The sequence below is a fragment of the Nothobranchius furzeri genome, chromosome 13, assembly GCF_043380555.1.
Source record: "Nothobranchius furzeri strain GRZ-AD chromosome 13, NfurGRZ-RIMD1, whole genome shotgun sequence".
NCBI classification, from domain to species: Eukaryota; Metazoa; Chordata; class Actinopteri; order Cyprinodontiformes; family Nothobranchiidae; genus Nothobranchius; species Nothobranchius furzeri.
In genome coordinates this window covers 20,719,528-20,745,187 of record NC_091753.1, presented here as the reverse complement: position 1 = coordinate 20,745,187, position 25,660 = coordinate 20,719,528, and the positions used below count along the sequence as shown (strand labels likewise).

Genomic DNA, 25,660 nt, shown 5'->3' with positions numbered 1-25,660 from the left:
ACGTAATGTGGAACAACCGCATCATGACGATTACTTCTGATGTCACATTTATTGGCAGCTGTGGTCCTGGAGGATCATCCAGCAAGTTGTAGTTGTTTCCCTGCTCCATCGCGTCAGATCCAGTAATTGAATAACTTGTTCAGCAGCTCATTGAGCTCTAAAGCCTGCTAATCACCTGCTGAAGGTGTGTTGAGGCAGAGAAACCTCTAAGACTTGCTGGATAGGAGCTCACACGGACCAGGACTGCCCCACTGAAGCTTCTGCCACCGCTGCTGGAGAAGCTACAGAAACCAAGACCAAACCGAATGAATAAATGTTAAAGGTGGGCTGGTTTTCAAGATAAATTTTAGACATGCAGATGCAGTGTGCAGCAGGAGCATTTGGAGACTCTGGACCAAAGGGCAGGAAGCATCAGCCCCTGTGTCCATTTTTGATTTAACAGATAAATCGTAAAGATGCACCTTTCAGGTTCCTTTAATCTGCTACAAAAGCCCACTGATCTGTTTGAGCACGCGCAGCGCCCAAGCAGCTAAAATCTAAGGACTCCTTATTGTGTCGGAGCTCCGTTTTCATGTCAGCTGGTTGGACAGGAAATGCAATCCTCTAATTAACAACTGGCTCCTCCTCTGCGCCGAGTACCCCCCCACTTCCACCGCATCCGCAAAGTGACTCCAGCCAATCGCGTCTTATTCCGCACACGCCCAGCAGGAGGACTCAGTCAGGAGGCGGAAGCAGACGGTATATAAAACACACCAGCGTGGGGTTGTGTACCAATGTGTCCGGCTGCAGTGCGCGCTCTCTGAGTGGAAGAGCGCATGCAGAGGCAGGAGACCCGGATCCAATCAGGACGGGGTCCGAACCTGATGCAGACAGAGCGCTGCCCGTCCGTTGTGGTGCTGAACCGCAGGGCGCTCACCCCGCCCGCTGACGCAGCGCAAACTCAGCAACTAACGCAAACTTTGTCTGCATGGACCTGCAACCAGACCGATAGCAGGGAGCTGAAGTGATGGCCGCACTCCGCCCAACTGCCATGGACTTCGATCCGGCTGCGTGAGCAGGCATTGGACCGGAACTCGGCGGAGCTTCCGCAGACGAGCTGCGTTTCCACCACCGAGGTACGCTCGGCGTCTCTTTACTCACGGATCAGGTGGAAGGAGGTGAGGTAGAGGGGGAGAATGGGCTGCATCAGCTCCAAATCGCCTGTGGGTAAGACGCGCCTGCACCCTGAATCTAAAGCACGCTGGATGATTTTGATTTCTTGCACCCCCGCGGGTGCAGCGGCCACGCTTGTGATTTTATTTGGATGCATGCTGCGCCACTGAAGCAGCTGTGTCACACGCACGGAGATGAGGAGGAGGCGCGTGCGTTCTGGACTTTAAATGACAGGAACAGAACCAGTCTGAAAGCTCAGCGGCGTGCGTGTGTGTGTGTACGTGTGCGCGCGCGTGTGGTACTGAAGCCCAAACATCGCGATGTTATAGTTGCATGAAGCGCTACGGAGGAGCTCCTGACAGCATCGCTTAACGCCTCCTGGTTCCGTGAGGTCTCCTCCTGATCCAGACACGATGGTTCTGACCGCGTTCAGCCAGTTTAGCTGCAAGGTAGGACACGATTCTAAAGCGACCAACCCTTTCAGTTTGGAGCTTTCAGATTCACTCCAGTGTTCAACTTTAGGCTGACCCAAACACCAGGTTTGCAGCAGGACTGTCTCCCTTTTCTCCGCCACCCCGACCTCTGTGACGCGCGTCTCCCCCTTGTTCGACCTGCTTTTGCACCCAGCTCGACATATGCCCACCTCCGTCGGTGGATGCTATAGTTTAATTTTCACCCGTTTTTGCGCACACATCACCCTCTCCTGAGCCTGTGCCAACATCCATCCTTGATGATTCTGGCCGCGTCTCCTTCTCGCGGATTTGCGTAAAGAGTGTCTGCCAGTGCCACGGAGCTCCGTCATGCATGCATCAGCCACCTGTTTGCCTCCACGCCGATTACGTCTTCATCTACATGTCTTGGTTTTACTTCACTAAAGAAATCAATACGGGGGAAGCAGAATAACTACACGACGGATGACTCTCCTGCAGTTTCCACGGAAACCACTGAGGAGAAAAAAGTGTGTGAGCGCAATTAGCGCAGAGGAAGAAAAAAAATCCCGCTATCGTCCTGATTTCTTTAAGAGGACCCTGCAGCCCGCGGCTCTGGTCCACATAGGTACAAAGACACGTCTCAGGTGGAAGGACAGGGACCTAAACACTTCATCGTCCATCACCTACGTCCCCGTTAATGCGCGTCCCCGCTCGGTCACGTGACCGTTTCCTCTGCGCGGCATTGCTGATAGTAATTGTCATCAAGCTTCCAGTTGTCTCTGCGGGAGGGGACTGGTGTAGTTTCAGGTGTTGTGTCACCTGCAGCGGGCTAAAATGACTGCCATGTTGTGGTAATCAGCCGAGTCCTGCACGTGCGCGTCCCTCACTCCTTAGAACAATACGTTGATTGACGGAGGTGGCCTAGATTCACCCGCACAATGCGACCCGCGCACCTGATCCCATCACACCCAGTGCAAGGATCATATCTGCTGGTGGGCAACCTGAGCTGCTGCTAAGTGTGTGTGTGTGTGTGTGTGTGTGTGTGTGTGTGTGTGTGTGTGTGTGTGTGTGTGTGTGTGTGTGTGTGTGTGGTGGAGAGGTATTTGAGATGGGAGCTGGCGACTAATCGAGCTCTTTTCACAATAACCAGACGAATCCCCCCCCCCCCCCCCCCCACACACACACACACACCCGCAGCGCTAGGGCAGGAGCTGACATTTACATCTGATCTGAGGAGCGACGCTGTTAGCGGCAACGGGCGGGAGCTGTCCGTGGTCCTGAAGCGATTTACTGCAGAGCGGTTTTGATGCGTGAGGAGTTTTGCCCTCTGAGGTTGGCAGTTCGAGACGAAAGAACGGGGTACAAACTGGCGCAAACTTCCGGTTTATCCGCAAGTTTTAGAAGTTCGCAGTGAGGAGGTTTTGCACAGTTCGTCTCAGAAACGTAATTTTATAATGTGGAAAAAGAAGTAAAAGAACCAGTGACGTCACGCACGACATCTACAGAAACAGACCGAAAATCGGATTTTGGATGAATAATCACAAAATAATAAAGTACATTTATTAAAGTTCAGGGGCCTCATTCTCAAAGCTTGTTTACGCAAAAAACGGGGTAATTCTTTTGCTGAGCTTATACGGTAAGAAGGACCCAGAGGCTCTGGACAGTCTGCGTTTTGTGTTAGAGACTATAGTCTAAATCTAAATAAATAATGCTGGGAAATGAACTTCACGTTTATCCCAAAACTATTTTCCACCTTACATCTCTTTAGTCTGATTATTTTTCAGACGTTCATTGTCTCTCGAGTTTTTTAGACGAGTTTCCACTGAGACGGTTTGATCCGTTTCCCAGCTGATGATGTCCTAAAATGGACCCTAGAGACTTCTCGTGTTGCGTTCATGAGGTCAGTCCCGACCTCAGAAGTTAGGTGCGGGCTCACACATGCATGCGCATGGCTTTAAACGCATGGAAGCCGCATCCTGCCCTCATGTTATCTTACTACATGCTGCCTCTGCTGCACCAGGGTCTACATGGACGGAAACAGGCTCTTTTTTTATTTGTAGTTAACAAATCTGCTGTTTTCTAATAGAGCGGGTCTGATTGTTTTTGGTTTCCTGTAGTGATAAAACATCACATTAATCATCAGCTAGAGCTCCTGGAGGCATGCTGGCTGCATCTTTGAGCAACAGGTGTGGTCAGCTGAAAACGCACTGTCTTGTTTTTAAAGCTTCAAGGCTGTTTGGCCTTCGTCTTTTGATTTTTGGAGCGAGGATCCTGCTGTGAGTTTTATCACAGCTCACTTTCTGTAACCCTCACGTGGCTCTCTTCCTCCCGACAGTGGCGGTTGACCGCTGGTTGCGCAAGCCTGCAAGCTCCATGTCCGATCTCGCGCTTTTGGGGAGCACGCGGACCTGCCTGGCGCGCACTTTGATGCTCACGGGAGCTCCGCGTGCACTGGACTTCAGTGAGGTGCTTTAAAACCCTGATGCAGTTTCAGACTGAATTAATATAAGATACAACATAAAATGTCTTTCATGTGACCCAACACCGGAAATGTCGCGAAGTCTTCCTGAACGCAACAACGATCATGTATCAACCCAACACTCTAAATGCCAGAAAGCTGAACGAAGACATGAATAAAACTAGCATAAAAACCTAAAAACACTCGGATCAGGTTATCATTTCCTACTCAAATGAAATTTGATCTGATTTTATTTATTTTTAATTTGCTTTTAATTCGTTAACAAAAGAAATTGTGTTCCATCCATTCTGTCCTTTAGCAGCTTGATCTCAGGGTCAGCAAGCTGGTGTCACTGAGTGAGAGGCGGGGTTATTGGGCAGGTAGTTCATTCTAACCCTAACTCTGTTTAAAAAATAGGTGATAAAGTAGAAAACTCCTACTTCCTGCACCCCAAGAATCAGAGCATCAAAACATATATGAGCCATAATGAACAAACGCAGTTAAATGAGGAAGTAGAGTTGGCAGAAGCTCCTCTTCTGTTATTCTAACAGTATTCTTCTGAAATTAGACAATCAAAAAGGGAATGTTTGATTAAACATTATAATAAACTGTTTATCACAACCTTATGCTTTATTATAAGGGTTTATTATAACATTAATTGCTCTAAATGAATAAAATGGGCTAGTCACACATTTTTGTTTTGAGCCAAATTCTTAGTAATTTATTTCTGTGTATGAGCCCATCTTATAATACTTTATAATACAATGTTTGGATTTTTCTGCAGTGTAAGGCGTCTAACGCTAATGAAATGTTTATTTTTTAGAAAACGAAACCGTCTGATCGGAGTTGACGGAGTCTCCTTAATTCTGCTTGCTCCACCCAACAGTCAGTGACGTTTCAGCCCCGGGGTTTAGCTGTTGTCTACATGCCATCGAGCATGGTTAGCTATGTTTTTTATTTCAATTTCTACCTTAATTTCTGATGATTGAGCCACAACAAAGATGAATTCATAACCTGATTGTTGAATCTATAGTTCAATACATTTACACTTCTGACCAAATCATCTATGAGATTGTTAAAAGTTTAAGTTTAAAGAGCCTGAGAAACAACCAAAGTGGGTTGGTGGTTTGATCCCAGTCCCCATCATGTGTCATACTGGCCTTTGCGCAAAACCCCAAAGCTCCACTGATTGTGTGAGTGGTTTAAGTCTCCTCCAGAGACATCTATAAAACCTTTAGATCTGTGCTAATGGTGGCATTTTATAGGAGACCTTTGACCCATTACTGCAAGGAAAGGTTCTGGACAGGTTCTTCAATCTTTTGATGTCCACAGCAAAATAAATAAATAAGTAAAATAAATAAATAAAATAATAATAATATAAAAGCAATTAAATTTTTCTTAAAATTTTCATTCCTACATTATTTTAACCATGCCAGTCAAAAATCTTTGAATTTGAATTTAGCATTGTTCTAGTTAAGTTTGGTTATTGTTCCATAACTCAAAGGAACCATCGGGCTAAGGGTGAAGTCCAGCAGGCCAGCAGCAGTCCAGCCACAAACAAAAACATCCTATCTGGACAATTTATTTAGAAAAATAAACCAGAAATACTTTTATGGTGCTTTGACATTAAAATAAGCATATGTGTGATGACAGTTTTTTTTTTAAATTTATATTGGTCCAAGAGAAAGGGGAACCCAGTGAATAAATGAATCATGAGCATCAAAATAAAAACAAAGCAGCTGCTGATGACGGTGGCGATGGTTCCACCTTGACTGAACACCATCTGGGTGTTACAGCCAAGCAGGAGCGAGCCAGCCCGGCCACGATTAGCAGCGACTAAGCGATCCATTAGGAGGTAGAGCCAGACTCTCCCTCCTGAGGGGTGGAGTGTTTGTTAATGAACACCAGCCTCTCGGAGGCGCTTCAGACTGCTGCTTCAGTATGTCTTCTCTGAAGCTTCTCCAGTGTTTTCCGTGTTTGGGAACATTTCCACCCCAGGTCCTCTCTGATGATTTCAAAGCCTCACACGAGGTCCTTGTTGGAAAGCCTTCATTCAGCAGGCAGCTGCTGTTGTCGCTTTCCAGTCTGTGACATCATCAGCATGTCAGTCACACATGCACACAGAGAGGAATTGTTCCACGGTGACTGGTTGCCATAGAAATGTTCCAATTGTGGAAAAAGAAAGGCAGAGGGAGGGTGGGAGAGGGGGAGAAAAGGGGGAGAATGCTTGAAACGTGCTGTGCTGGCAGAAACCAGCACTCATGTTGTTTTCCACAAGGTGAACCAAACATCACAGCAGCTCAGACAAGCAGATGTCAGACCTGTTAGCATCGCTGGGGCAGAATCAGCGGATGGAGTGATGAGCGCTGGCCTGTTTAAAAGAGTTTAGGACTTAACTGACCTTTTTCCGCCTGCCAATCTCGCACTCTGTCTTTCCTTCAATCGTAAACAAAACCCAAGTCACTTAAACTCCCCCACTTGAGACAGGACCTCATCCCTGACCTGGAGAAGACGTTCTACCCTTTTCTGACTCAAAACATCGGCCTCGGATTTAGAGGAGCTGATTCTCATCCCAGCTGCTTCACAATCGGCTGCAAACCGCTAGCCTGGCCTGCCGGACTCGTCCTCTGTTTAATTCTGCACAGGGAACTAGTCACTAGTCTGGTCACTCACAGGCAGAGAGGCACTTGAGGGGCGGGACTAGGCAGCTCAAAAGTAACCATTAAGATCCCGACTGTACCGCACAACGCTGTAGTTTTCTAGCTGTAGTAAAAAACAAAAAGCCCGTCTGGAGACGGCGCAAGCTTTTTTAAATTTTTTTTTTAGAAGAAATGCTTTTAGCGCTTCGACTTGTGGTTTTAAAGACATTTGAGTCACTTAGAACAGAGGAAAGAGCCGCAGCAAACTCCGCCACTGTCTTCGTTGTTCATGAGAAACTGAGCGCTGCCTTGTGTGACGTCCGCAACGCCAAAGTTTTTTTAGCTGTAGTCAAAAATGGCGTCTGGCGACAACTTAAACATCTTTCTTTAGAAGAAAGGCTTTTAACGCTTCTACTTGTGGTTTTAAAGTCATGTTCAAATAATTTAGAACAGAGGAAAGAGCCGCAGCAACCTCCGCCGCTGTCTTCGTTGTTCATGAGAAACTGAGCGGCGCTGTGTGTGTGACGTCTGTGACGCTGTAGTTCTGTAGCTGTAGTAAAAATGGAGTCTGATGACAACTTAAACATCTTTCTTTAGAAGAAAGGCTTTTAGCGCTTCTACTCGTTGTGTCCGAGTCATTTAGACCAGAGGAAAGAGCCGCAGCGAACTCCGCTTCAGTTGCCATGTTGGACAAACTCGGCGTTGTGGTGTGTGACGTACGCTACTCAGCACTGATTGGCTCGGTTAGAGTTCTCACGAGGTGGGGTTATTTGAATAGGAGAGTTCCCAGACTCTTTCTCTGTGCAGAATTAAACAGAGGAGGGGTCTGGCAGGCCAGGCTAGCAAACTGCTGCAGCAAAAGCAGGAGTTCACGTTCTGATGAAGCCAACAAGACCACATCATCTGCAAAACGCAGACACCTGATCCTCAGGCCACCAAACGGATCCCATCAAATCCTTGGCTACGCCTAGAAATCCATCCATCCATTTTCGGAACCCGCTTGTCTATGTAGGGTCACGGAGGGCTGGAGCCTATCTCCAGCGCTCAAAGAGCAATCAAGCGGGGTACACCCTGGACAGAGAGCCAGTCCATCGCAGGGCAACACAGAGACGCACAGGACAAACAATCATGCACACACACACACACACACACACACACACACACACACACACACACACACACACACACAATTTTAGACAGACCAATCAACCTAACAGTCATGTTTTTGGACTGTGGGAGGAAGCCGGAGTACCCGGAGAGAACCCACGCATGCACAGGGAGAACATGCAAACTCCATGCAGAAAGATCCTAGGCCGGGAAGCGAACCCAGGGCCTCCTTGCTGCAAGGCAACAGCTCTAACCACTGCGCCACTGCGCAGCCTGTGCTTAGAAATCCTGTCCATAAGAGTTATGGACAGAATCGGTGACAAAGGGCAGCCTTGGTGGAATGTGGGCATTGTACCGATCTGTCGTGGTGATCTGGCAAAGCTCTTGATTTACTGGTGTATCCACGTCCCTACCCTCACATGTGGTCACACGCTTTGGGCAGTGACTGAAAGAACGAGATCACGAACGCAAGCGACAAAAATAAGATTGGTACGCGGCACTTTTCTGTTGAAACTGGGACGGCTTCTCAGATAAAAGGTCTTCAAGAACATGTCCAGTTGTATACATCACTAAGGACGTTTCCACCTTAGAGCTCTAAAGGGGGTGGAGTTTTCTCACCTGCTTCGCCAAAGTCCCTTGGTTGTCTGATGGAAAGGTCCTCACTGCTTCATATTGTGATCAATATAATAATTGGGGTTTCTTTTGCATCCCATACTATACCAAGTGTTCTTCAGAGCTGATATAATTCATGTTTCCAAACATTATTCTTGTCAGATCAGCAACGTTTGCATCATCAGGTGCTCTGCTCTATAAAACAACACAGAAATGAGCTGAAACACGAGGAAAGGTGAGACGGGAGTCTTCCCTAAAGATTTATAAAGTCCTCTAGGAACAGAGAACAAATAAAAAACACCAATTTATTGGCTGGCATCTGATTTTTATTAAAGGGCAAACATACTATGTCATCCCAAACCCCCTGAAGGCAACATGTAACATCTCCCTCTGATTATCCTCCCCTTGGATCTGCGAGCTGCACAAGAAGATTACCACGCCTCTGGGGAGCAGAAACTCCAGCTAAAGGCGGCAGCGGAGCCTCCTTGAGAGATGGTCCTCCTATTTGCTTTTTCTTCTGCCTGGTGTTTAGAAGTTATTCAGAGGAATAACCTGGTCAAAGTCAGGGTGATGCCAGCCTGAGTTAATTATCAATGTCTAATGAAGGAAGGCCTGAGAGGTGACTGCTGTGAGCTTGGCTCCGTTCGAAGTTTAACACTTGATGCAGCTGTTGGAAGATTCTTCAGCTTCCTCATCAGGTGAAGTCCGCTCAGACTGGGCCGTCATTGTTCATTCCCCATGTGGGGACAGGAAACGGATGCAATGAAGGGGGAGGGGCTAAGTGCCTGTCGAGTTATTGCAATTTTATATGAAGAAAATTTAAATGAGAGTTTTTCTGAAATATTATTTAAATGATTGAATTCTGCAGCAAATCAAAGGCCCAACTAATCAAACATTTCCAGTTTCACCCTGCAGCACATGGTGCAAACACGTCCAGGTTTTAACAGTTCAGCATGAAATTCAATGTAAACCAGAAGATTTGTTACTGGAGCTCTGAGATGCTTTTATAAACTCCATAACATAATTAGAAAGAACGGTTCCTCCTCCTCAGTCACTGTGCAGCAGTGTGTCTTTACAGTGCATGCACACACAGTTGTTTCTGTCCCCCTGCCGTGACTCGTTAAAATGCTGTATGAGTGGACCGAAAATCTTCTCGAGGCCTTGAAACACTCGCAAGCAACTCTGACAGCGGGAGTTTCGTTTGCACTGAAAAGCAGCAGAGGGCTTTTCCTGCGAGTCATGGCAGGAGGCATCAGATACAGCTCCCATTCACGCTGAGGATCTCAACAGCTTCCTTCCTGTCGTTTCAGGTGAACGTTGACGACACCACTGAAATGCTACCAAAGTCAAGAAGAGCTCTCACCATCCAAGAGATTGCTGCTTTAGCACGGTCCTCCCTGCATGGTGAGTGCAGCGCGCTGACTCGGGCTGATTAGCTGGATGAAACTGTAACACTTCTTGATGCGGTTCGTCGGTGAGAGGTAACGGTGCTCTAAAGATTTATAAATGGCAAATTAACGGTTATTTATTGATGATGAAGTAATGCTGATGAAGACATTTCGTTGAACTAATGGTTAGAATCACTGCGTAGTTTATTCAGAGGCCAGGGCTAGTTCATGTTGAACCAATGGTTAATGGTTGGCTTGCCTTATTGAAGTCCACATAGAGGAGCTCAAATGCAATAAAGTCTTCAACAGCTGTGCTTAATAGTAAAAATAAATAACAATTTGAGTACCTGTCCACTGTAGTGACCATTATGCATCAAAGGGTTAATCTAACTAATGGTGAGGTTGCGGTAAATTAGTGGTTGCTTAATTATGAGTAGGGATGCACCGATGGATCGGCATTTGATCGCAATCAGCCGATAGCACCCCTATCGGTTTTGATCGGAGTTTTCAAAATAGATCAAAGCAGACCTATCAGGTAGGGTTGTTACGGTAACCGGTGTAGCGGTAAACCCCGGTAAAAAAAGTTGACAATAATAATAACCGTCCTGTTTAAAAAAAAATTATCTTGGTGGATTACCGTGGCTGCGGTGTAGGCGCGGTGACCCTTACCAGCCACCGTATCATCTGCTGAATTTGCCGGTGGCACATGCGCACTTTGTTGTTTACAACCAAAACTTTCATGAAGCTAAAGCTGAAATAATGACCAAAGGAGGAGACGGCAGCGCTCAGGAGGACATTTATTGTCCCTCAAAGAAGACAAAGTCGGAAGTACGGGTGTTTTTTGGATATTTGAAGAATGCCGAGGGACAGTTGATAGAAGACGGCTATCCTGTTTGCAGCACGTGCAGAAAAAGTGTCTGTGAAAGGCAGCAACGCTTCAAATCTCACGACACATCTGTGTGACCATCACCCACAACTCTGCAGTCAACGCAAGGCAAGCTAGCATTAGCGTTTTAGCTAAAATGCGTGATCCGAGGATTTGGGTTGAGGGAGAACGCAACGAGTCGCTATATAAAGCAGCCGCAGCGCCGCTACCTGCATATAAACCGTGTCGCGGACACCGCCATATTGAAATGACGCTATGCATTACGGGGCTCCCAGGGGCAGATAAGAGTTGGTCTCTCTCCGAGAATAATTATGAATTTAACAATGATTACTGCCTGATGACATTTTCCCAAATCTGCAAAGCTCAGCGGAAGGACACAAACCGAGGACAATATTTTCCTGATATAGGGTTTATTACTCAAGTAAGGGTAAAAAAGTATCTAATTAGAAGGATACTTGAGTACTGAGTATCATCTGATCTAATATTTTTAAAATGATGACATCAGACATAAAATAAGAAGTTATGGGCAAATATTGGTATTTTAAAGACTAAAGGGGAAAAAAGTAAACAAATAAACAACATAATTACAAAATAACACATTTTAGGCAAAATTTAGACACAAACTGGGGACAATATTTCCTGACATACAGGGTTTATTTAATTGTGTGTAAATGTAGCACGTTTAAAAAAATACTGCGATAATACTGAAAACCGTGGTAATTTTGGTCACAAAAACCGCGAGGCTACATTTTCACACCGTGACAACCCTAATACAGACCATTTTAGATTAGGTTACATTTCCTTTATTCCCAGGTTATGTAGTTTGTACCACTCATTATAATGTTGGAGAAAATTTCTGGCCAATCCACGTGATCGGCAGCAAAAAACCTGATCGGTGCATCTCTAATTATGAGCTCAGCAGTTTGTGCTGCTAAGTGAAAATGGTGTCCCCGAGTTCACGATCAGTTCACTATTAGTGACCTGATTCATATGTCTGTAGTTTACTGTAGTTATTGATTAGCTTTGCACCATTAGTTCACCAAGTTTAGTTTGTGATTAGTTTATGGTTTATATTAATTCACTATCAGTTCATGCTTAGTTTGCTATTAGTTTATCTTTATTTAACCATTCGTTTAATAAGCAGCAGTAGCTCAGGAGGTAGGGCGTCCAGCAATCAGAAGGCTGTAGGTTCAATCCCAGATAATGCTGCTGCTGTGTCCTTGAGCAAGACACTTAACCCACATTGCCTGCTGGTGATGGTCAGAGGGACCAGCGGCATCAGTTCTCAGCAGTCTCACTTCCGTCAGTGTGCCCCGGGCGCTGTGGCTACACTGTAGCTCACCATCACCAACATGCGAATGTGTGCACACATGTTGTGTTGTATAACCCTCAGAAGGTGCTACACAAGTACATTTACCATAACAATGAATCATGATTAAGTCAAATTTAACTTGTGATCAGCTCACCAGTAGGTCACCAACATTTCATCATTATTTCATTAATAGTTTTTTTTAACTTGTTCATCATTAATTCACTATCACTATTTGGTCAACACTCATTTATGATTGGTTTACCATTACTTTATCAGCACCATATGACAAAGTTACCATTGCTTCCTGCATGGTTGATGACTATTTCATTATTTGTTTATAATCAGCTCACAGCCAGTTTACAGGTTGCTCACGTTTGTTCACCATTAGGTCATGGTCATTTCAGCAATAATTATTCATAATAGTTTGGCAACAATCCCTTGTTTGTTTATGACTATTTCATATTGGTTCACCACTAGTTCCCAATAAGACCCCATTTATTATGATTAGCTCATCAATTGTTCAACAATGATTTTCCACAAAATCACAGAAAGGCTCGTGACTAGCTGTGCTTGGGCCATGGCCAGTTTATCACTAACTCTAGGAGATTTGTATGGCCCTTTATGAGAAAGTGATGAAATATTTTCAGGACACGCACACACACATGCGCACCCCCCCCCCCACACACACACACACACGCGCGCACACACACACACACCCCGCACACACACACACGCACGCACGCACGCACACACGCAAACACGCACACACACGCAAGCACACACACACAAGCACACACACACACACACACGTGCACGCATGCACGCACACACACACACGCATGCACACACACACACGCTCACGCACACGCACGCACGCATGCACACACACACACACACACACACACACACACACACAGTGCTGAAACATAACTCCTGATCGATGTGCTGCAGGTATTTCCCAGGTGGTGAAGGACCATGTGACAAAGCCTACAGCCATGGCGCAGGGCAGAGTAGCCCATCTGATTGAATGGAAAGGCTGGTGTAAGCCCATGGACACTCCGGCAGCCTTGGAGTCAGACTTCAACTCCTATTCTGACCTCACAGAGGGGGAGCAAGAGGCTCGCTTTGCTGCTGGTAAGATGCTGATGGGAGAGATACCCTCTAGCCCAGGGTTGGGCAACGCCAGTCCTATCCAGCATGTTTTAGTTGTTTCCCTGTTCCAGCACACCTGAGTTTAATCAGCAGCTAATTAACAGGCTTCTGCAGAGCTTGGTGAGCTGCTGAGCAGGTGAATCGAGTGTGCTGGAACAGGGAAACAACTAACAACACTGGTGTTGGTGAGAAACTCACATTAATCCAGGTTTATATGTAATTATGAGGTTAGTCCTTGTGGGTTACTCCTGTTGGAACCATCTGATGTTGCTACCTCATCAGAAGGAACACGCGTCATGTGTAAACACGTGTAGAAATGTTTAATCGCATGTAAGATCTGAATGTTATGTGGCTGAATGGACACTGCTGGATCTCAGCCAAATTCTCGTTTCATCAAAGTCCTTCACGCTCAACAGGAAGCGGGGGTGACTTTGTGAGGATAAAGTCCATGTAACATTTTTCACATCAGCTTCCTACCTCAGTCTGAGCTGGTTAGGGGTCTACGGGACATGCATGCACTGGTAGGTTACGGGGTTAGTGTTGCACAAACACACTAGTCTGTGTTGCAGGTTTTAACGACTAATGTTGGAGAGGGGTGAACTTGTCCACTGTCCTGGTGAGACTCCGCTCCATTTTATCATCCTCACACAGTTAGAGGTTCGCTCATCTTAGAAATAATTAACTTACACCCTATCTGTGTCCTCTGCCTCTTGCAGATTCACCTCGTCTCTGACTTCCCTTTCATTTACTCCTGCCCTGCTCATTACTTCTCCTTTCTCCTGCTCACACCTTCCCTCTTTACCATCTCTCTCTCCCTGTAACACCTCTTCCACGGTCCTCTTCACTCACTTCCTGCGCTCTATCCATTCTCCTGCCTGCTCCCTGCAATGCAGACTCTCAAGGTTAATTTGCACAGTAAGGGTTTGCCCCTGGCCAGTGCCACTGTGACTGAGCAGTTTTCCTCTATGTCTCTTCTGTTTTTACTCTTTAACATGTGACCATTCACACAGCCTCTCCCCTCCAGCCTGAGCTACTTTCTTGTGACTTCCTGGTTTTTAAGAGAAACAGCTCTCACAAAGTCGGAGCATTCAAACACATTCACTTACAAAATACTTCATTTGTCCCTCAGGGAACTTTAATGTTGTAGCAACTCTTTCAGAAGTTGTTTCAGAGTCATTGCTTCTGGTTCTAGTTGGTTGTGGACAGGACGGATCATCTTGGTTGAAGCAGACCTGAAGGAGCCTCTGACTGAAGACCCTGATTTTGAGTTATTGTCTGGTGAAGTGGACCATAAGGGTTGTCCATGATCCTCCTTTCAGCTCTAGAAGCTCCAAAGCAGTTCCCAGATCAGAAATAACCTTCTTTATCAGCTTGCTGAGCTTTTTACAACCACTGGTTCTTGAGCTACTGCCATCTTGCTGCAAACACTGAATGATCTCAGCTTCCACAACAAGTCCGTTCTGCCTCGCCCTTCCTGTCTACAACTTCACTGTTGTGTCTCCAGACCAGTCTGCTGTCCAGGAGGCAGCAAGGTCTTTATATTCCTCCACCACCTCCACATCTTCTCCCAGGATGAAACAAGTCTTAGATCTATTCTCTCTTCTTCTAAAATCCACATTTAAAATGAGATTATTGTTGCCTCACCTTCTCACTAAAGCCTGATTTATGCCTCTCTGGCTGCGTCAGTGCGGAGACACGCAACGCCATTATCCGTCCTTGCGTAGGGATCCGGCAGGCACGCAAGTACGTACGGAGTCGAGCCCACTTTTTTTTAACATCCGTCGACCGAAACGGATTACGCAAGCTTGTGATTGGTCAGGACGCCGCTGTTGTTTACAGCGCTGCCATTGCAAAGAGAGCCGAGTTTAACTAGCGGCAGACACGGAGAAGCTTGAAGAATGCCTCGTGAAAAAACTCTTAAAAATATGAACGTTTAATTCTCCCGTGACTGGAGGAGTGAAAAGATGTGCAGCAAGTGTTTTATTTGTGGACGGAAATGACAGGAAACGTGGGTTTAGAGGTGGGGAGCGCATGAAGCGTTGGGAGAATGAGAGACAAATATGTCCGTGTTAAAAGTCTCTTATATACACAAAAAACACAATATAAACACTCTATCTTGGACCGATACATGACATGATACCACAGAACAGCGCTACGCCCTCTGTGGTCCTGCCGGGCAATTGCTTTGCAACGCTCTCCAGGAGACGGAGAAGTATGAAAGCAAAACGCTTCCGTCAATCCGTGCGTGTCTGTCCCTTGCGGAGCTGACGGAGAAGCATAAACCAGGCTTTAGTGGTCCACCAGGTCTCTGTTCTTGGTCTCTTGTCCATAACTGACACGCTGAACAACTGTTTGAATATCTCTGCAGATGACAGGATACTGAATTGTGCTGAAAAGTGAAAAGAAAGGGTGTGAGTAACGTGCCCTGTGGTGCTCCTGTGCTGCTGAGCAACCCTTCACTCTCACAAACTTAGGTCAGTTTGTCAGAATTACTACTAGTTACTACTAGTGATTGTGGAGATGTCTAGTTGTGTCTTCTGGAGTGTTTTTCGTTTTTATATGAAACCAGCCTGGATTATGTTAAACACACAGGTGACATAAAAGACCAAAAACCTCACAGAGCTGCCTGATTTGTCCAGATGCCAGTTATGTGATGGCACCTTCAACTCCAACGTCTCGCCAATCAGCAAATTTCAGATAGTCCTAAAGGTTCTTGCGTTGCTCACTCAGGTGGGCTAGGACTTCCATTAGAGCAACAGGTCGGTAGTTGTTCAGGACAGATGGATGAGATTTCTGAGGTTCTTCCACAGCAGCAGAACCATCTCTTGGGTCAGACTAAGGTCAAAGATGCAGAATCCCTTTTATCTGGTCCACCTGGGTCTTGAAGACTCTGGGGCTGACAACAACGGGACCTGCAGCACTTTTCCAGTTTAATCAGTCCTGCTTGGGTTACTGGAGCAGAGAGCTGCAGCGTCTTCTGATGTGGCTGACAACAGTAATGAGCAGCAGCAAGACACTTGACCGAGGTGGAAGTGCGACAGGAACACGGTCGGTCAGGTGGGAATAGGAGATCTAGGTGGTTAGAGGCAGGAGAGGAGGTTGCTGTCAGACATGCTCTTTGGTTTTGTCCTGATGTCCTTCTGCTGAAGCTGGTGATGCTCTTCATCCCTGAACACCTCTGTGATGTTAGCTGCAGCTTGATACATGCCCCTTTACTAAAATATAAAATAGTTGTGTTTAGCTCCTCCCACCCACCCAGGTTCGCTGCTACACCTGTAGAAAATACAAGAGCAAGTCTGACAACAAGAAGGAACAAATTCACCAAGTACATAATAACAAAAGTATTTTGGATGAAAGAAATGGAACAGAGACTCCTCCCACCTCTTCTTATTGCATCATCAACATGCACCCACCTCAGCAGCATGCCGCCATGTCTGGTAAGGTTTCTACCCTGTTAGTGTTTTTACATGAAGGTACTGTGAATAAATGTGTGAGGTCACCATTTGGTGTGTGTGTGTGTGTGTGTGTGTGTGTGTGTGTGTGTGTGTGTGTGTGTGTGTGTGTGTGTGTGTGTGTGAGGTTTCCAGGCAGAGATGTTTATTCACGGACTTCTAGACACACACAGTTCTTTCATAAGGAAGAAATTAATAAATATAAAATAAAAAATAAAAACACAATCTAATGCAGCAAATTCACATCTTATCCTGAGTCTGATGTTCCCTCTAAAGATTTATACTTTGTCCAAAAACAGTTAAACCTCTAAGGAAACAAAGCCACAATGTACGATGAGGTTGGTGAAAAACTAAGTTGATCTTGGCTGCTTCCATTTAAAAGTTACCGGAAAAAACTGCTTTATGAACGGATCGTCGTCAGCTCCTCGTAAGCAGGAGTTTAGTCAGTTTGTTGGTCTGGAGCATACAGGTGCGTGTTAACCATGGGCTGTATGTTAAATGGACATACTTCATTGTAATATACAATAATTCTTTGATGACTTGATTATTATTATTATTCTGAGCTACTACAGCAATCACTTTCCCTCTGGGATTAATAAAGTATTTTTGAATTGAATTGAATCGAATGACATCATCCATAGTTTTCTGAAGAGCTGACATGAAGCCCAGTGGGCGGTTCTCACCACAGTCATCTTGGATTCGTTACGCGTCTCATCACTCCCAGAAAATATAAAAATGGGCAAAGAGGGGGAGCTGAGGCAGGGGACAGATGATTGACACTCAACAAACTGAGCGGATGTGGCTACGAGCTAACCAAAGCTAACTGAGGTTGGTGAGCAGGGTTCAAACTACACACAGGCTTTTAGGGGAGCTCCCCATCCAATATCAGCATATGATGGTTTCCAAGGCAACAAACTAAAGGCTCCCCTCAGTATGTCAGTTGATGACTTGTTACTCAACATTAAACAAATATGATGGACAAGGAGGAAGATTTAAATCCCTCTTGCTCCGTGCAGCACACTCCTGTCACCTTGCTTTCTGATTGGCTGCATGTCGCCCTGAGCAGGCAACATGACGTTTGTCTTCAGGCCGCACCACGTACGCTCCGATATCAGGCTAACACAATCTAACATGTTGAACATCACTGATTATTGATCAGAGTGGTCCCAGCATCCTGCCAAGCAGATCAGAGCGCTCTTAACCCACCACACACATGAGGAATATCTGATAAGATAATCTTTAGAGCACTATGTTTACGGTAATCACACACTAAAAACAAACAGGTGTGTGTGTGTGTGTGTGTGTGTGTGTGTGTGTGTGTGTGTGTGTGTGTGTGTCAGTGACACTGAGGTGTGTGCTTGTAGCAGGTGATTGCTCTCTTTCTTCTTCCGTTGATGGGATTAAAAAGAGTTTAAAAGGAGACCCAGAGAACAGTTTTCTTCATGATGTTTTTGGGGAGAGTTCAGGGCTGAGCGTCAGTCAGAGATGAATGGGAGCATCAATCACTCTCCCCTTCTCTGTGGGAGACATTGCATGAATACTGAGCAAAACACAAGGAGAGGGAGGCACAGAAGGGAGGGAGGGAGAGGAAAATAAGAAGTGGGGAACATAGCTGGGAGACGGCTGAGGGAAAACAAGGAACGTCGGGATGAGAAGAGTCAGGAGAGATGACTGGATGAAAGGTGGAATCTAGAACAGATTCAGGGTGAAGTGGTGAAGGGGACAAGGGGGACATAGGGAGGTAAAGCAAAGGACAGAGAGGAACATTTTTCCTTTTCCAGTCTGCTGCTGACTGAAGCAGATTGGCTGTACGGGCTGTATCGATCCACAGCAGATTCACCCCCCCCCCCCCCCCCCCCACACACACACACACACGCACGCACGCACGCACACACACAATGAGGAGTAAATGACTGCTAATTTGACAGGAAATGCTGGAGCTGAGGCTGATTATCAGTCAATGTTTAAAGTTTGCTTTGCTCTTTTTAACCAAAGTTCTTCATTTATTAAATGAGTTTGACTCCAAATCGACTCTGGGATGTTTTTGTCAGTTTGTTGATTGTACTTCAGCCACTGATTCAAACCCACCGCTGATTAACTCACCCCTGATGGCTTTTACATGCATGGGCTTATCAGCCTGGAGGACCCCGAGGGTCGCCTCTCATGACCACGTGACGTCCAGGTTGTGCCTGTGTGTTTTAACACGACCAGCTAGTTTGTAGGCTCAGCTCCGCTGCGCTGCATCTGCTGCTGACTGGTTGAAGGCAAAATATCATTCTGAGGAAACATAATTGTAAAATTTTGTTGTTTTGACAATGAACTGAATGTATTTATGGAACTCCTTACATGCATATTTATTCATATTTTATCCTCACACACTTTCTTCTGTTTCCTTGCATCAGTCACGGCTCATGTCCCTTCATCACATTCCCCTCCTACAGTAGTTTTATACTTCTGACACTTTATTTACTTTATTTATTATTTATTTGAGATTACATTGAGAAGTCTTTGCAAGTGTTTAGAGGCTCCCTCACTGAAGTAGCAGATCTTGCCTTCAGCACAAGAAATGTTCATTTATGCAAGAAAATGAAAAGAAGTCAAAGGAGGTGTCAAAATGACAGAAAGTGGTTTTCTTATGCCTACGCTGTTTTCAAAAATCCTTCACGTCACAATGGGATATAAAAATCTGACAGTGACCCTGAATATCAGTGGCTCCCCTTTGGAAACGCCTGATTTCCATCTGGCTGAAGGGGGAGACGGTTTGTGACAGAAAGTCTAGCATTTTCTAAAAATAGGGACTAATAGTTTTCCTTTAATGACGTAAAGAACAGCATCAGAGAGTTTTTTTTTCCTATTTTTGATTTTTCCTTTTGCCTTGTAGACAGGATGCAGTGGAAATGTGTGGGTAAGTACACCTGGGTTGTCCTCACCTGTCCAGTCCTACCAGGACACCTTCGGACTCTTATTTTATTTATTGTAAACCTGTCTCACCTCACTGATCCACTTCTCTGCCTTCTGAGAGACTCCCAGTTTACGCCCGCGCTCCACACCGTTTCCACCAACGGGAATGCAGTCAGCACAATAACGCAATACAACACAATCCATCCTAAACACACCGTAGGAACACTGACCGGAATGGGAATGCTGTCTGAGTCCGATCTAATTCTAGACTGCACCGTTCAAAGACCTGCCAATCAGAGAACGGCTTCATGGCGCCGAGGCACAATGCTGCCTCCTTGTTACCATGCCAACAGTGTGATTACGTGTGTGCAGCTCATGTGTGTGTGTGTGTGTGTGTGTGTGTGTGTGTGTGTGTGTTTATAGGTGTGGCAGAGCAGTTTGCCATCGCCGAGGCCAAGCTGAGGGCCTGGTCCTCTGTGGACGGAGACGAGTCCAACGATGACTCATATGATGAAGACTTCCTGCCTGCTACTGAGCCTGCCACACAGAGCACAGGTAAACACACACACACACACACACACACACACACACACACACACACACACACACACACACACACACACACACACACACACACACACACACACACACACACACACACACACACACACACACACACACACACACACACACACACGCGATAAATCACCTGTATTGATTTATATCTCATTATTCACCCTCCTCCCGATCCAGCTCTCGTTGTCTTCCTCCGTCCCAGTGCCCTAGTTTTCATCCTCCACTGACATTTATTTTGTTCCTCTGCGCAATTTGATATCCCTCCTGCAAGTTTAATACAATTTCCTTTGCTGTAGAGGCAGGGTCTGTGAGAAGAGGGTGTGTGAGGCAGTTAGAGATGCACAAAGCTGTGTGTGTGCATGTGTTCCTCTGTAGTTTTTAACCTTATTATTTAGGTTATAGCTTTTAACGTCCAGGAGGAGTAGACCTGCTGCTCCTCCATGTCAAGAGGAGCCAGTTGAGGTGGCTTGGGCATCTGGTCAGGATAATTCCTGGACGGCTCCCTGGTGAGGTTTTCCGGGCACGTCCAACAGGAAGGAGACCTAAAGGAAGACCCAGGACACGTTGGAGAGACTGTGTCTCTGCTGGCCAGGGAACGCCTTCAGATTTTCCCGGAGGAGCTGACCCAAGTGGCTGGGGAGAGGGAAGTCTGGGCCTCATTGCTTAGGCTGCTGCCCCCCATGACCCGACCCTGGATAAGTGGAAGAAAATGTATGGATGGATGGATGGCATTAGAATGTAATGCAGGGATTTTGTATAGGAACTACAAGACCTATGCAGGAAGTAAGTGTGCACACTAAGCAATAGGCAGGTAGGTCACAATGATCAGGGATGACAAAGCATCCAGAAACAGGGTCTGGTAACAGATGAGATGATTTCAAAGGAAAACTACTGTTGCTTGTTTGTCAAAAACATTTTTTCCAGAACAAAGCAGTAATACTCAGAATAAAATTAATATTTTGTTGACTTTAATCCAAGATTAACATGCAGAACTGCTATTACTTCCATCAAAACCTACTGTTTAATACACATTGTGAAAAAAGTCCCATTTACATGTGTCTGTTAAATTTGACACTTTGATCCTGTTAGTTGAAGCTGAAATTGGCCCTGACCAAATTGATAAGCTAACGGCTAGTCACGTTTGAGTGACAGGTTAGCTAACAGCTGATAGCTGCTCTAAAAACCCACAGAATTCTCTAAATTACCATTTTGAAAGGTGAGAAAGGTTCAGGAGCACTAACGAAGGCTGTAGTCCATTAACTCATTCACTGCCAGCCGTTTCCTGATCACTAACGGCCTTCGCTGCCAGCGTTTCTCACCGTTTTTACTGTTTTTTTAAGAGTCACAGAACGTTGCGCGCTAGCATGATGTCGATGCCAAAACAACCTAAACAAAGAGGAGACTCACCTCTTACATCAGGAAGAGTCCACACGTTTCGAGCGTTATCCTTTCTTTCATAATCTGTTGTCGAATTGTGATCGGCAGACGCTTTTCCGGTTCGCGCCTCACTTTTTTTACTGGAACGGCCCAAAACGATCTCCAAACACTTCGATGGTCTGCTTCCTGATCATGTGATCTGTGACGTATGCGGATGAAGATCGGCTTCAGGGCTGAGATGTTTGTCCTCTCAGCGCGGGGGCTCGTTCCGATGCTCAAACAGTAAAAAAATGCAAATGACTACTTTAGTCGTCAATGGCAGTGAATGAGTTAAGAGGATGTTCTCCTACAGAACCAGCATCTTGAGCTGCAGGGATGCTGCCCTGGCCACCGACCTCCACCTTGCCTCCAGCTGAGCTGTTTTAAGAGGCATCAGTGGTGCACTTTGTTCTTGGACCCTTGCTGTTAGCATGTCAACCTGCCCAAAGTTCAATTTTATTTCACCAAACTGAGGTTGTTCATTTAAAATTGTAAGCAACTGAAAAGAGCTACAAGGTAAATGCTTGTCTGCAGAATTTCACACGTGATTCTTTTCCTTTAGATGTGGCTTCTTATCCACCGTACTTGAAGGACCTGATCAACAGCCAGCTTTGCCAACACCTGGGTCTGAGAAGGCCTTTTTCCGAGAGCGGAGGAGGGAGGGGAGAGGGAGGCAGCAGCAGAGAGCCCTCCCCCACAGCGGGATCTCCGGATACCCTGTGCTCCAGCCTCTGCAGCCTGGACGAGCAGCACCCGCTGCTGCGCGACCTGTGCAGCCATCAAAGCAGCCACGCCCAAAGCACCACTGCTGAGCTCGCTGCCAAGATCCTATCTGCCCTGCACGGAGGGGAGGAGCTTCTGGCCCGACTTCAGCGGGTAGGGCAGAGCGGGCCGGGTGGGGGTGACAGTGGCTTCCACAGCCTGGGTGGAGGCAGTCAGGGAAACAGGCTTTTTGGGGGTCAGGACTCTCCTTGCTTCTCCATGTCTTACTCTGAGGCATACCTGTCCCCTGGAGAGGATGACGACATCCCTTGCAAGGACTATGAGAGCACTGAGTGCCAAGAGGAGACAGAGGAGAGCAGGGTGGAGTACCCACGTGACTACGACCCACGTAGGAGGTTGTCTGATGTAGCCTCATCTGGGGTTGTGTCCCTGGATGAGGAAGAGGAGGAGGAGGAGGAGAGAGCAGGGGAGTCTGACAACCACTGACTCCTGGACTTTTTTACTGACGCGCTACAACCTGGGAGATCTGCTGTTTTTGATTTGTATTTTTTTAAAAACTTCTCGACCCACAGAGTATGTTTGAAGGTGTTATCCCCCCCCCCCCCCCCCCCCCGACCCTTTTGACTGATATATAACTCATCCGTCTTTGCCTTGCATCATTTCCAATCTCCGTCTCATCCCTTAAGTGCTCTGTCCCCGTCCCACAGACCGAACAATCTCTTTCATCAGTGCAAAAGCAGGACCGGCCTCGGTCCTGCCTGGACCGGACTAGGAGCAGCAGGTTGACTCACGGAGATGACGCCCGCCGTTTTCAGCTCTGTCCCTCTCTGCTGCGGTGGACAGAAGGACCGAGGGTCCAGAACTTTTCTCTGCATGTGTTTTGTGAGTGCTGAAACCACCGGGCTGACGATCTGCAGCACGATCTGTAATCTGAGCTGTGGGCCCCACCCCCCTTTCTTCCACAGAGGCCAGGTTGACAATGCATCCCTGCACCTGCTCTCCGTCCCTCCTCCACTTCCTTTGCAAGACCCTGAGATGCATCCTTTAAGGCATGGCTTGCTGAGCATGCCATACTACTTAACCCTGTCACTACCAATTATGAGTAAATGCTGGAATGTCTTGAAAGTGACAGGAAACGGTGTGTATTTTAAATGAAAGTAAAAAAAAAAAGGTTTGTCACAACAGAAATGATATGCTTTTCTTCTACTAGTTTTCTATGAGTCAAACATGTTGTTGGTGTAATCATCATATTTCCTGGTGTTCTGTGGGTCCTGCATGGAAGACACCAGGACTGTGGTCGTCTTAAAAATAAAAACACACAGCAGCATCAGCAGCGATGGCGGGAAACACAACGAATGTTCAAGAAGCGACGCTTCATCGACGGACGTTTGGCAGGAAGTGATGTGGGAGTGTTTTCCTGGGAAAAGAGGACCGTTGCACCTGAGATTTCCTCTATTTTTGTATACGTTGTCTTGCTTTGATCTCTTTGCCTATGCGGCGTGCCAGTGTATGTGGTTTTTGCACGAAGCTAATGTGGCTGTAGATTTCTCCTGTTCTTTGTTATCACTGTGTGATATAGTCTACTGGGAAAAAAAACACTACAAATGTGAACAAAAAAGTCTTATTTTCAGTTTTTTTTAATTCAAAAGAGGATACTGTGATCTTTTTCACCATCTGTCATGATCCTCCTGAAGAGCCTGTGTTGTTTCATTGGTTTAAAACCTTCAGAGCGCTCTTCTTGGTTCGTTTTGGAAGCTCTGCCTTTGATTCTGTCCGTAGACTTTCTATGATGCTTGTAAAAGGGCGTGTTAACATCATCTCCATGGTGACGTCTGAGGTCATTCATGCAACTCAGGAACTTCCATCAGACGCTTTCCGCCGACATGCACAACGTTGCTCCCCTCTCATCCTCCATGAGTGTGCTGTGGGGATTGAGTGTGAGAGGAAACGTCTGTTCTGCGTTTGTTTTCTACAGATAATCCAAGCACAGACTCGATTTCCCTCTCAACAGTTTTGTTTTCCAAAAGCCTCGATGAGAAAGTTTGTATTTTGGCATCTTGTTTTATGAAACTACATGGAATTGTGTGTCGTACGATGTCAGCGAGCACCTGGTGCTTGCACCGTAAATCCATTCCAGAGTCCCTCTGATGCAGCGATTCCCTTTAAAACAGCGTCAGGCGTGGCTGAGCTTCTGTTGGATGTTGGACTTTCGCCAGTTCTCAAGATCTCAAACAAAAACAAAAAAACAACCACAGAGTCTTTAAACTACAGAATCTCGGTTTATAAAGGAAGTGACAACTCAGGGGGAACCATTAAAGCTGTGCCTTTCACCTTTGACCTCTCAAACTGCATCATCGTCATTACATCCTCCTTGGTGCCACTTAGACCAGAGATTGATTTCTGTTCTGTTCCGCATTTGAATTTGAGGACGAGAAAAGTGAAAGATGAAGGTTTGCATTGGAGAAAAGCATCACTGTCCTGTTGCATCTTGCTGCAGGTCACAGTGGGCCGATTTACGTCATCGTCCTCTGGGTTGTCGTTAAAATCCAGCGATGGAGGCAAGGCGAGGTCGTGCTTTTGATCGGGTACAGTGACGTGAGCTCGCCATTGTTCCTCATCACTCACTCTCCTCTGTTTTTCAGCTCGCTTTCTCTTCACACGTTTTCTGTCTGTAGATCTGAAGGTCCCGTCCTCTAGAGGCTCTTCTACAAAGTGTGTGTTTGTGTTCAGCTTGTAGACACGAGCCGACATTGGATACTTTTCAGAGAATTACTCCAGATTCTCTCTGAGTGTGTGCATGCATGCATGCGTGTGTGTGTGTGTGTGCGTGTGTGTGTGTGTGTGTGTGTGTGTGTGTGTGTGTGTGTGTGTGTGTGTGTGTGTGTGTGTGTGTGTGCGTGTGTGTGCGTGTGTGTGTGTGTGTGTGTGTGTGTGTGTGATAGGGGCAGGAGGACCCAGTGCTATAAAAAGACATCAAAACATTTGTCAGACAGCGTGGCGGCAGGAGGGCCCATAAATATTCAGCTAGTGTTGGTGCCTCCGTCACCCTGTAACCTACTGATCATCTCAGAACAAAGCAGATGGGCCCGGGGACTGCACCAGGACCCCCATCAGCTTCTGGGCCAGAACTGGGTAAAGTGTAAAAACCTAAGAACAGAGATCAGTCCTGATGTTTCAAGAGCCCTCCCCTCCCCGACAGGTACTCTGACCGGGCAGGAGGAGAGGGATGACCCATGACGAATGTACTGATTCATCTCCAGCATCCGACTCACCCCCGACCATTCCCATTCCCGTCTCTTTCTTTATGCCTCTTTCCTGTTTCCCTTTGGGAATGTTTCTGTTTTGGCTGAATGTAATTATTTATTTAAAAGTCGTCATTTTGGATTGAAAATTTGTTTGCTGCATCTGAAATAATTTCCAGATAATAAAATATTGTTTTTGTCCTTTGCAAGAAA

The 25,660-nt window shown here is 46.2% G+C and overlaps 1 protein-coding gene across 3 annotated transcripts; it reads left to right on the top strand.

Annotated features, from left to right (window-relative positions):
* Positions 1-727: 727 nt before the first annotated feature.
* Positions 728-25,660, top strand: fam131ab (family with sequence similarity 131 member Ab). Of its 3 annotated transcripts, none has more exons than XM_015952119.3 (5): positions 728-1,206; positions 9,710-9,803; positions 12,937-13,119; positions 19,914-20,045; positions 22,045-25,660. In XM_015952119.3, the coding sequence occupies exons 2-5, from the start codon at positions 9,734-9,736 to the stop codon at positions 22,689-22,691; spliced, it is 1,032 nt and encodes a 343-aa protein (XP_015807605.3). In that variant the 5' UTR covers positions 728-1,206; positions 9,710-9,733; the 3' UTR covers positions 22,692-25,660. The 3 variants fall into 3 exon arrangements, with proteins under 3 accessions (XP_015807605.3, XP_015807604.3, XP_015807603.3); XM_015952118.3 differs by having other exon boundaries at positions 730-1,115; XM_015952117.3 differs by lacking the exon at positions 728-1,206 and adding an exon at positions 1,216-1,601.

What these genes read in the sequence shown, in the direction of transcription:
- fam131ab (XM_015952117.3), top strand. Translation starts at nt 1,566, where the DNA reads ATGGTTCTGACCGCGTTCAGCCAGTTTAGCTGCAAG. An exon ending in AGAGGCTCGCTTTGCTGCTG is followed by an intron (nt 13,120 to 19,913) that starts GTAAGATGCTGA and finishes GTGTGTTTATAG; the next exon opens with GTGTGGCAGAGCAGTTTGCC. An exon ending in GCCTGCCACACAGAGCACAG is followed by an intron (nt 20,046 to 22,044) that starts GTAAACACACAC and finishes CTTTTCCTTTAG; the next exon opens with ATGTGGCTTCTTATCCACCG.